The sequence below is a fragment of the Brienomyrus brachyistius genome, chromosome 11 (assembly GCF_023856365.1).
Source record: "Brienomyrus brachyistius isolate T26 chromosome 11, BBRACH_0.4, whole genome shotgun sequence".
NCBI lineage: Eukaryota > Metazoa > Chordata > Actinopteri > Osteoglossiformes > Mormyridae > Brienomyrus > Brienomyrus brachyistius.
In genome coordinates, this window is record NC_064543.1 from 273,786 (window position 1) to 286,377 (window position 12,592).

Below are 12,592 nucleotides of genomic sequence, written 5' to 3' on the forward strand. Positions count from 1 at the left end.
GGAGTTTGCTGTTGCGCCTTGATTGACAGCAGCTCTGTAGTCTCCATCATCAGAACCAGGTTTTTGCCAGGGATGGAGGAGGTCGCACTGCTGGGGCTGGAAGCCCACCAACGCCCACCTGTGCTTCGTGACCTGGAAGACCTTTCAGTGCAGGGGGCAGTACTGGTGTATGAGTTTTGGCCCACCCCCATCCAGGAAGACTGCATCATGGGGATGGACTTCCTTGCCAGTCAGGGGGGCCATTTTCAATTTTGGATGCAACAGCTTGGCCCTAAGAGGATTCATGGTTCCCTTGGCCATCACAGTGCAACCTAGCTCAGAGAAATTGCAGTCACCCTGGACCCTGGGAGTTTACCCTCAACTCTCCTCTACCAGTCTGCCGGACCTCTGCCTGAGATGACGTCGGCAACCAAGGAGGGCGGGAGCTCCCAGGGGTTCCGACCACTTCCCTGCAAAAGAAAGGTTTCAGTGTGCCAGCTGCAAGGAACCACGAACACTGGATCAGCTGCGTGAGTCCCGTGCCAGTCTGGAGTAGGAGCACCATGAGATGGAGGAGTAAGAGAGGAAACAGTCCAACAGCCAGCAGCAGATCCCGTCAAAGCTAAGTCCAAGTGCTGATACCTAGGGGGGCCTGCATCGCCAACACCTGCTAACAGCTCTGAGTGCACCAGCCATCCTACTCCCCCAGTCTCGCCAGCAATTCCCAGCTTCCACAATTGCCAAAGAGGGTGCACTGGTGGCTGCCACCAGACCTCTGGTACATCCAGAGATGAGTTGGTGACTGGTTGTGGTAGTAGTCGGGACATATGACCCTTGGGGGGGCTGTATAGGGTTGTCGAGCCTATTAACATTTCCGTGCATGCTTGTGAGTCTTATACATAGCCCCTGTGTATGTCTTGTTGTAAATAGCTGTTCTGTGGACCCGATTGTGGTGTGTGCCCTTACCTGTGTTTGTACCCGATCTTTGTCTGATCATCACGTGTCTCTTTGTATTGTCCACTTACTCACCATGTGTGTGACCTACCATGTGCCAGGGGACCTCCCTGTGTTTCCATTATGTACGTTGTGGTCGCCATTTGTGTCAGTCCTTTTAAGAGCTAATAATGAGACTGGTACTTGAAGATGCTGCCGTTCTTCTTGCTCGCCACTCTGGAACGTGGGTATGCTGGGCATCACAATATTACAATTTTGTGACTCAGCTGATGTTTATTATACAAAGTGACCCATTTGTAGAGCATTTGTGGCTAACGGGTTTGCCCATGTCTGTGTGGATCTCACGGCCCCAGTGCAGTGATGGGGACACTGCGGCCAACAGAGATGTCCATCCTTTGGTTTGTGTGGATTCCAGTGGCCCAGTGTGTATCTACAGTACATGTAATGTACATCTCTGTACAAGTAATTGGTGAATTCTCTCCTGCCCCTTCACCACCTTAGCTACTGTGTGGTGAGCGTACTGGTGCAGAATGGCTGCCGTCACATCATCCAGGTGGGGGCTACACAGTGGTGGAAGCTGAACTGGCTCCCCATTGGTTCTGTAAAGTGCTATATAAATGCATTGATTCATTCTTAAATTAAAAAAGCCTTCAGGATGTAAGTCATGTCCTTAACTATCCCTCTCTGCTGTGATCAACAAATCAGGAAAATTACCCTGTTTGAATAACAGATTAACCCATATTAATTGCTTGACTGCTTACTAAAAATTGAAAACAAATTAATAAGCATTGGCCCTAAATTAGGTAGATTTTCAATTTTATATAGTCAAGGAAGGATGCATCTGCTTAAAAAATGTAAAGATTTTCCAAAATGACTCAGGAATCCATTGTTTGGACATTGAAAACTCAAGGTGACAAACACTACAGAGTGTGAAGACTTTTACATTACCTTTCTATAGAAATCTGAGTTTTGTGGGAACAAAAAGTAAATCAGAGGTCTGGCCTGCCCCCTAGTGGAACTGCCTTCAACGTAAAACAAACCCAATGAAACAGAAGGCTGCATCCCTCCGTGCTGAGTGCTACGGTAACATGTTAAGCTGTGCTGAATAAATTTGCTAGTGATGAAATCTTTAACTCGCTCTTATAGTCTAATAAAAACTTTAATTCTTTATTATTTTTTTTTACAGGGAAAGGCATCGATTCAGCTAGTTTTGAGGGAGTACGAAGTGTGTTTAGCAGGGTGCGAGGGGGGGGGGGGGGTTAGGCTGATTTGATCCCATCCAGTGTTGAAACCAAACCTACGCCTAAAGCTGTCACGACTACGTGATTAAACTCGATTGCTCCATTATTAAAAAGCATCAATTAAAATTGACCTTCTTGATTACTCAGCAACATGGTACAAGAAAGATGCCGCATACATGATGAGGGTCCAAACTAAACAGAGTGAAAGTCTGTTCTCAGCACCCAGTACTCGCAGAACTTAAATAGCACAACAGCACGACTACAATGTAACACCTGAATTTTAAGCACAGTATTGTTTGTTTTAAATACTCAAAAGCTACATGCCACTTTTTTGTAATGTTAATATTCACTTCCTTTTATTGCTTGAAGGCTACGTGCCACTGTTGTTTTTTGTATTATTTAAATGTTTTGATAAAAGGGTGTATGTTGAAGTACATGGCATTTATTACAAGGATTGCCCATGTAACATCCATTCTTACTAATGGCCGTAGCCTAAAAAATTACAATAAAAAACTAAATCTGTGTTTTAATGATGGATGTAATGCCGTTGTCCTTTAAAATGTGCAAGCTGGTGGTAGGAACCGGCCAGACTGTAGGTAGCATTGCCAGCCAACAAAAACACTTTACTGTACAACACTACCTGCCTTACTATATATATATATATATATATATATATATATATATATATAATTATGGTATTTTTGGATTACTTACTGTATTATTGTGGATTTCCATAATACAAGACAAGGTAAAGTGTTCTCTGTTATAAAAAATGAAGAATGTTTTAATATATAAAAACAATCTTTGAATACAAAACTTGATATGCTGCTACACACAATACATTTTTGTTTACTATGGCCGGTAAGGGTTTCGTGTTTAGTATGGTTGGTAAAGGTTTCGTGTTTACTATGGCCGGCAAGGATTTCACATTTAGTATGCCTGGTATGCGTTTCATGTTAACTGTGCCCTGTAAGGGTTTTGTGTTTATTATGGTTGGTAAGGGTTTCACATTTACTATGCCTGTTAACAGTTTCATGTTTAGTATGGCTGATAAGGGTGTCGTGTTTACCATGCCCGGTAAGGGTTTCGTGTTTAGTATGGCCAGTAAGGGTTTCAGGTTTACATGTCCAGTAAGGGTTTCATGTTTACCATGCCCGGTAAGGGTTTCGTGTTTAGTATGGCCGGAAAGGGTTTTGTGTTAACTGTACCCGGTAAGGGTTTCATGTTTATTATGGCCAGTAACGGTTTCACGTTTACATGTCCAGTAAGGGTTTCATGTTTATCATGCCCGGTAACGGTTTCGTGTTTAGTATGGCCAGTAAGGGTTTCGTATTAACTGTGCCCTATAAGGGTTTCATGTTTATTATGGCCAGTAACGGTTTCACGTTTACATGTCCAGTAAGGGTTTCATGTTTACCATGCCCGTTAAGGGTTTCGTGTTAACTGTGCCCTATAAGGGTTTCATGTTTATTATGGCCAGTAACGGTTTCACGTTTACATGTCCAGTAAGGGTTTCATGTTTACCATGCCCGGTAAGGGTTTTGTGTTTAAGTATGGCCGGAAAGGGTTTTGTGTTAACTGTACCCGGTAACGGTTTCTCATTTACCATGTCCCTTAATGATTTCATGTTTACCATGCCCGGTAAGGGTTTCATGTGTAGTATGGTCGGTATCGGTTTCACGTTTACCATGTCCGGTAAGGGTTTCATGTTTACCATGCCCAGTAAGGGTTCCATGTGTAGTATGGTCGGTATCGGTTTCACGTTTACCATGTCCGGTAAGGGTTTCATGTTTACCATGCCCAGTAAGGGTTTCATGTTTACTATGCCCATTAAGGGTTTCATGTTTAGTATTTCCGGTAAGGGTTTCATGTGTACCATGACCGGTAAGGGTTTCACGTTTACTATGCCTGGTAAGGGTTTCATGTTTAGTATAGCCAGTAAGAGATTTGTGTTAACTGTGCCCTGTAAGAGTTTTGTGTTTAGTATAGCCGGTAAGGGTTTCATATTAACTGTGCCCTGTAAGGGTTTCATATTTAACATGACCGATAAGGGTTTCATGTTTACCATGTCAGTAAAGGTTTCGTATTAACTCTGCCCTGTAATGGTTTCGTGTGTATTATGGCTGGTAAGGGTTTCATGTTTACTATGCCTGTTAAGGGTTTCGTGTTTAGTATGGCTTGTAAGGGTTTCACGTTTACTATGCCTGGTAAGGGTTTCATATTTAGCACGACCGATAAGGGTTTCATGTTTACCATGTCAGTAAGGGTTTCATGTTTAGTATGGCCGGTAAGGGTTTCGTGTTTAGTATGGCCGGTAAGGGTTTCATGTTTAGCATGACTGATAAGGGTTTCATGTTTACCATGTCGGTAAGGGTTTCATGTGTAGTATGGCCGGTAAGGGTTTCATGTTTACTATGCCCGTTATGGGTTTCGTGTTTAGCATGACCGATAAGGGTTTCATGTTTACCATGTCGGTAAGGGTTTCATGTGTAGTATGGCCGGTAAGGGTTTCATGTGTAGTATGGCCGGTAAGGGTTTCATGTTTAGTATGGCCGTTAAGGGTTTCATGTTTACTATGCCTGTTAAGGGTTTCGTGTTTAGTATGGCTGGTCAGGGTTTCATGTTTACTACGCCTGTTAAGGGTTTCGTGTTTAGTATGGCTGGTAAGGGTTTCATGTTTAGTATGGCCGGTAAGGGTTTCACATTTACTAAAACACGTAAAAAAATAAAAAAAGGAATATTACTTGCATAGTGTGAGGAAATCGAACAATAACTCTCTGCATATCGTCAGCTAAGAAAATAACATATCTACAAAATCAGTTTTTCAGGATATACAAAAAGTGGTTTTCCTATCCACCTCATTGTTGTAATTTATGACTTAAGGAATAAAACAGAAGACAAAGAAGTCAGATTTGCATTAATAACTTATCAGTTCAACAAATAATTTAATACTAATGTCACGTACACTGCTTTCAGTGAATATGACAAAATGGAACGTATGAGGAGTTTCTTCATTGCTGATTTTAACACTTGATGCAATTATAAAGGTAGGGATAGATGAAACTCATTTTGTTTTAGATATTGGCAACGTAGAAATAGGTCCTAGTGATTAACAAACTAGCAAACAGCTGAAAGGTTAATCGAAGGACCAAACTAAACGTGACAGACAGGCTGAGGCCCAACTCACCAAACCTTACAAATTACTAAAATTTACTACTTTATTTTCTTTAACTCAAACGTAATTTGGAATACAAAAATATGGAAATAAAATCTTCATAAATGAACATTTTCGAGATTTCAGGGAACAAAACTAGTGTGGTGGACCAAAAAACTGAAAATTGGGCAAATTGCAGATAAGCCGACGATATGCAGTTTTAAATATCGTTCAACAACGTACGGCACACAGAATTCAAAATATACAAATGACATACTCAACCAGAAATACATATCGCAGAACATTTTATACGGAAATTACTGTGAAAAAATGGCCTGCCTAACATTTACCCAAAGTACTAACATACACAGCATACACAGAACACAGCGCTGCAACTTTTAAACGATAACTACAGAATAAGATAGCGCCTAAACTACAGCCTGAACTTGGTTTTTATGACTAACTGCAATATTAATAAGCTGTTAAAATGCAGTTTGAACTAGCGTCCGTATGATACATTGCGGAGAAGCAGTATCCCGCAGGGTTCAGCTTGTGGTTCGCATCAACTCCCCCAAACACACACACACACACACACACACACACACCGACAGCGGTGAGGGCTGTCAGTCCAAACCGGCTACTTTTAACACATCGTACAGCTATGTTCTTCTTTCTTGCCTGAAATACTCCTGAACTGATATATTCTGGGGGCACGTAAAAACAATTGTAAACATATAAGGGCACAATCCTCCCTAAACTAGTCGACGTACCACCAAACGAAAAACCCCCGGGAAACTCGTCCAGACAACGTCACATCTGCGCACGTGCAGCAAATCGCTAAAACATGTGACGTAACTTGAGAGTCCGGCTTAAAGTCATATAGCTCATACTACCCACTACTATTTTAATACCGTTAGCAGTACTTTGTGAACTAAGACTGTCTAAATTGGTACTAAATATACCAGAAAGATTTTAAAATATGGTAATTGTTATTCGTAATGGTTTGTGTATGAGTGCATAACAAATAAGGAAACTTTGATTGTCGATATGCTCAGTCCTACGTCCGTGAGCTGATCACCAGTCTGGAATTTATTTACTGAAAGTAGTGCATGGTCGTACATTATTTTTGCAATATACATACATGCATCACTGCTTTTCTCCAGTATACCAAGCCTCATGTTTATTTGAGCAAAGCGTGTGCTATGCTAATTTTCTGTTTTGGTGCGAGAGGAACAAGACCCCCGTTGCATGTGATAAACACGGAATTCGTTTTTTTAAACATAATGTGTGTTATTGCATTGATTGGGAAAATGGCTGTCAGAAATAAAGGACTGTTTAAATAATTCCGGGCTGTACAAATGCTTCTGGAAGAATTTGATGTTTAATGTATTTGGGTACATTATCCATGGGCGTAAACTATGGGGGGTTGTAATAATCAATACACCCCTCGTAATCATGTTGTCATTATGAATGGGTGGGTACCTCAGCTCCCCAAATGTTCAATCCACAGTTACGCCCTTGCTTTAATTATTCACCAGTCAATGAACTGATTTAGGGTAGAAATTAGACTATATATATCTGTGCTGTATCATCATAAATCAAGGGTCTGTTTTATCTAAAGACCCATATAAATATTAAGGCAGTTAGTCTGGGATTCCCATCTGCGAAAGTTGGGAAAGTCGATGCTTTATTAAAGGGACAATCGTCCAGTGATGTGTGATACGCGCATACTGACAAATAACGCGCTTCACGTTTCTTCTCAGACAGCATCTATAGGCATCATCTATATGATGTTAACTTCTTTTATGTGAGTCATCCAAGTTACCAAAATGTCACAGTGGGTGGGAAGGAATATAACTTCTCCGAAGCGACAAATGAAAGCGTTTTTTTCAGGTCGTCTAACTGCGGTATCCGGCTGTTTGATTCATGAACCACTACCTCCTGGAAGGCGCTACATGTCTGCGTTTTAAGAGCACCGTACTCACAATTCAAAACTTCTTATTGAAGGTAAGAAAAAGGCAGAAGGACAAGGAACATATTATGATCTTTTGAAATGGATACATTTTTTTAAATGGATGGCATTGTAACTAAAACAGTTTAAAAATTTCTCAAGAATAACTTGTAGATCAGAGGCAAGTTCCGCGTTTAGTATATCGGATCTTCTCCGGGTTAAATCACGCATGCTGACTCTTCTTATTTTAAGTAGATCCGTGGCCCTGTAATAGATGTTTGAACCTAGGCTTGTATGCGACGAATTAATGCCGTTTAGCGCCACATATGCGTACTAATATATTTAACGCCGTCTTGTAACGCCTGCTGATGGACAAACTGCTTCCCAGAATGACATGATACCAGTTTATAAAAAAAAAACACTAACCTATTTATCCATTTATCTTTTTTGACGCCGTTGTTGCGGATATTCGTATTCTCAAATTATTGTTGATACTTTATTGTCCCCAATATTGAGGAGTACGCGAGAGCTGGGATAAAATCATTTACTTAAGTCTCATATAACATCGTCAATGCTTCAGACTTTCTCCGAAAAGTTAGTCCTAGTTACTCATTACTTATTATAAATAGGATTGTATTATACGTTGATGACTGTATTTGTAGTAAGAACGACTCATTTTCAGGTCTTGGCGAGATGAATATCTATTATAGGAAAATGTAATAACAAAACCTAACCTATAACATTCAAAGAACGACTAGTTCTGTAGTATTTCTTCATGGCTTATACTGCATGAGCTCTTCCTGGTCCTGACAGAGGAAATGTTGAACTGCACCTTAGGCGCATGAAAATATGAATGAATGCAAACGTAGACATTTTGCTCATAACTCAAATAACTGGAGAGAAAGTAATTTTGCATGTAGAAATCCAATAAATGATTATCTTGGCCACATGAATAAATCCTAGTTTTGAAAATCGAAGGCTGTTTGAATGATTTGGATTTTCCTAGCAATAGGTCCCCCTCCCCCACAGTGGTTTTAATCGTGATGATCTACTGATGAGACAACAGCTATAAGAAAGGTGTCTGATCCACAGTGGTGGTGTTGTTTTTCAGCGTTATGACAACCACTCAAAAGCTCAGGAGCACATATGCTTCATCAGGGTATGAGAGCGATGGTATGCAGGGTACCTCCTGTGTGGCAGAGCCATGGAGCTGCCCTGCTCCCATGGAAAAGGAGATATCATCTGGCTCCAATCCCGGCAGGAGCCCTGCTACCCTCCTCACATACTGCAGTATCAATGGCAGCCTTCTGGGGGAGGCAGACCAGCAGGGCTATGACGTGGAGTTTGACCCCCCCCTCGAGAGCAAGTACGAGTGTCCCATCTGCCTGATGGCCCTGCGAGCGGCGGTGCAGACGCCCTGCGGCCACCGCTTCTGCCGCAGCTGCATTGAAAAATCCATCCGGTACGTTGCTTTGCTGGGGGGGGGGGGGGGGGGGGCTCCTGCACAGCTGTACATCCCCCCACTTATCCAACCTGTCTGCTTCCGTCTCTGCCTTCAGGGATTCGGGCCAGAAGTGCCCAGTGGACAATGAACTTCTGCAGGAGGACCAGCTCTTCCCAGACAACTTTGCAAAGCGTGAGATCCTTTCCCTCACTGTGCTGTGCCCCAATGCCGGCTGTGACCACAAGATGGAGCTCCGGCAGCTCGACGTGAGATGTGGGAATGGGAATGGGCCGCTCTTTTGTTGTGAACTGCCTGCCTCTGTTCCCTTCAGCATTCCACGCTGACATCTAGTTGCCTCTTACGCCCAGGATCACAACAAGCGCTGTCAGTTTGCTGTGACCCTGTGTCCGCTCTGCCGGGAGTCAGTGCGGAAGAGTGAGCTGGAGGTCCATACGGCCCATCAGTGTCCAAGACGCCCGGTCTCATGCCCAAACTGCATACAGACGTTCATTTACGAGGAGACAAAGGTGCCTCCTTCATATGATATCCTACTGTCTATTAAGTAATACACATGGTTTCTACAAAGCCGTCTTGGCCTCCTTGTTACCTAGCTGATGCCTGCTTGTCTGTCCCTAGGTCCATGAGCAGTCATGCCCCCTGGCCAGTGTGGCATGTGAGTACTGCAGCATGGAGCTTATTCGCGACCAGGTGAGAAGTTAACCTGCATCTCCCAAGCCTTCAGTGCTGTTTAGTCGTACTCCTATGCTCTTCCACTGAGTTAAACCCTTTGTGATCTTCCTCATGTTAGCAAATGAACACAAACTGTAGGATATAGATGCTGAAGGACCCAGTGTGGCACGTTTCACATCTCCCTTTCCTTTAGCTGTCATCGCACTGTGACACAGACTGTGTGAAGGCTCCAGCCGCCTGCCCCTTCAGGGACTTTGGCTGTCGGGAGAAGGTGTGTCCTGCGCGTCTCTCTCTAAATGTGACTTTATTTGCATTTTTTAGAGACATTTAGGTATATACAGTCTGGATTGTAGCCCCTTGTGTTGTATTGTCCTGTGTTGTACACGTTTTAGACTATTATGAATCCGTCTCTGAGTCACTTGACAGTACATTGCACTGCTATCTTAGGGTGCCGCATCTCTTGCTACTGCTTTTATATGGGTGGATGACAGTGAAGCCCACTTGACACTCTGTGCTGAATTTCGTCCTTCCGAATCACAGATGCAACGCAGCAACCTGGCGCAGCACATGCAGGAGTTCACTCAGCTGCACATGCGCTACATGGCAGATTACCTGCGCAGCCAGAGCCTCAATGGGGCTCCGGGGGTGCCCTCTGAAGGCGGAGGCGGAGCCAGAGGTGGGCTGGCCTGCAAATGCCTCCAGGAAAGAGTGAACTTGCATGAGACAGTGCAACAGCTGGACGGCAGGCTGGTGCTGCAAGACCAGCAGCTGAGGGAGCTGAGCATCAGCAACGATACGCAGGCTGCCAGACTGGTGGAGCTGCGCAGGCACCTGCGCTCCCTGGAGGAGCTGCTGCGGGAGCTGGAGGCCCAGCAGTGCATGGGCATCTATGTGTGGCGGGTGGAGGGATTCTCTGCACACCTGCGCAGCCAGGAGTCCAGTCAACCCGTGGTCATCCACAGCCCCGGCTTCTACACTGGCCGGCCAGGATATAAGCTGTGTCTGCGGCTGCAGCTGCAGGCGCCTAGCGCACCCTGCTGCGCGGACTACATTTCCTTGTTTGTGCACACCATGCAGGGTGAATTCGACAGCCTGCTCCACTGGCCACTGCAGGCCACCATCCGACTGGCCATCCTGGACCAGGCGGAGGATCACCACCACATGGAGGTGATGGAGACCATCCCAGAGCTTTACGCTTTCCAGCGGCCTGTCCTGCCTCGCAATCCCAAGGGCTTCGGCTACATCACCTTCATGGCGCTGCAGGCGCTGCAGGAGCGGCAGTATGTGAAGGATGACTGTCTGCTGGTGCGTTGCGAGGTCAGCCTGCACTGTGACTGGCAGCTGCAGCAGGGGGTGCTTCAGGGGCGCTGCCCTGAGTCACTGCTGTGAGACAGAGGGGCAGATACGGGGAGCAGGGGCGTCCTGCCAGTGTGTGAAGGGTAGCTTCAGCTTGGGGGTGATCAATGTGTCTTTGTGTGGCCCTGCTTTGAGGAGCCCAGGGCAGCCCTTAGCTGTAGTACTCTCACTAAGAACGTCAAAATGTCCATATGTATTACATTCACAATGCGGCATTTAAGAAATAGTAAGAACATCGTTTTATCTTGGATATCATTTAAAAACCTGCCCCCCGAAAAATCACCATAATGTAATAAAGAGCCGGGAGAAATGACTTTTTCTTTAAATTATTGTTCTTTTGATATGACTTTTTCAGTAATTCGAGTTCTAGTCTTATACATGTTAAAGGTCTGTGTCCAGACTGCTCAGCACCTGGTACCCTGAAACACTCTGATCACAAGTTGAGCACTTTTACTATTACAATGACATAACAAAACTATGTATTCATCTTCAGGAGGAATGATCTGGAAACAGAACATCTGCACTTATGAAACTGAAATATGCTGCAGGACTAATTTGTAGCATTTCGCTTCCATCTTTTGAATTGATTAACATCTACACACAAAAGCAGTATTAGCACGGTGCATAAATGGATGCAGTATTAACAGTGAGGCAGTGAACGTGAGATGTTGGTCCAAAGGCTACAGCTATAGGACTGCAACTGAGGCTAAGTATGTCTGACATTTCAATGAAGATACCAAAACAAATGAAGATACCAAAACAAATGAAGATACCAAAACAAATGAAGATACCAAAACCAGCACCAGAGACGCAAGACTTTGGTCACAGTGGAGGAAGTAAATCAGAAGGCACTGGACTAAAGGGAAACTCTTGCATTTCATATAAGGAGGAAAAAACCATCGGCCTTGAGACCAACTGCTATGGAAGCGATGCAGCACATTGGTGTGGGAGTCGATTCCTGCTTCTGAACACTCACAACTCGGCAGAGAAAGTGTGGGGGCCAAATGGATGTGACTTTGCGTCGAACATAAATGGCGTGTAGGCAGGAGAGAAGCGCGATTCAGAGAGGCCTCGGTGTCATTTTGAAAGAAGGCAGGAAAACTCACTACTGGGTTACGTCAGTTTCCTGTGTACCGGGCCTGTGCCTCACCATGAAAACTTCAGACTTACAATTTCACAAAAAAAGTGTAAACATGGTTCCCCACAGCTGCTACATCACAGCCTTTACAATAATAGGCTGGTCCCACGGCTCCCTTGCGGGGTGTCATTCTGCAGCTCTTCCACTACGGCTTTTTGATTGCACCTGCATTCATTAAAATATCCATATATGCACTTCCCACACCTGATTACCCAGTTCAGGGATTTTGGTGAGTCTGAAGCCTGGAAGCATAGGCAGGGAGTCCCTGGATGAAATGTCAGTCCATCACAGGGCATAAGGCAGGGATTCCCTGGATGGGATACCAGTCCATCACAGGGCACACACACATTCATACAGTACAATCACATATTATGGGTAATGTAAAGATACCAGTTCAAATAACCACATAATTTTAGGCTGTGGGAGGAGACCGAAGCATAGGACACAATCACAATGCGCAATCAAACAAATCAAACAAATAGGCCAAGGGCAGGAATCGAACCCCTCTGGAGGTGTGAGGATACAGTGTTACCCATTTGCACGACTGTGCTGTCTAATATTTTGATGAAAGCAGATGACAGTGATAGAAATAAAGTGCATAGATATGACTTCACCAGCTACTATTAAGTTCAATTGCTCCCTCCACCCAATGATCCTGAGCTGTAATCAAGCTGCCAGCAATGAA

The 12,592-nt window shown here is 44.1% G+C and overlaps 1 protein-coding gene across 1 annotated transcript; it reads left to right on the forward strand.

The window, feature by feature from the left end:
* The first annotated feature begins 5,917 nt into the window (after positions 1 to 5,917).
* Positions 5,918 to 12,562, forward strand: LOC125751762 (TNF receptor-associated factor 6-like). Its single transcript, XM_049031023.1, has 8 exons — positions 5,918 to 6,310; positions 7,222 to 7,335; positions 8,391 to 8,741; positions 8,839 to 8,989; positions 9,092 to 9,250; positions 9,360 to 9,431; positions 9,607 to 9,684; positions 9,954 to 12,562. The coding sequence occupies exons 3-8, from the start codon at positions 8,395 to 8,397 to the stop codon at positions 10,800 to 10,802; spliced, it is 1,656 nt and encodes a 551-aa protein (XP_048886980.1). The 5' UTR covers positions 5,918 to 6,310; positions 7,222 to 7,335; positions 8,391 to 8,394; the 3' UTR covers positions 10,803 to 12,562.
* The last annotated feature ends 30 nt before the right edge of the window (positions 12,563 to 12,592 follow it).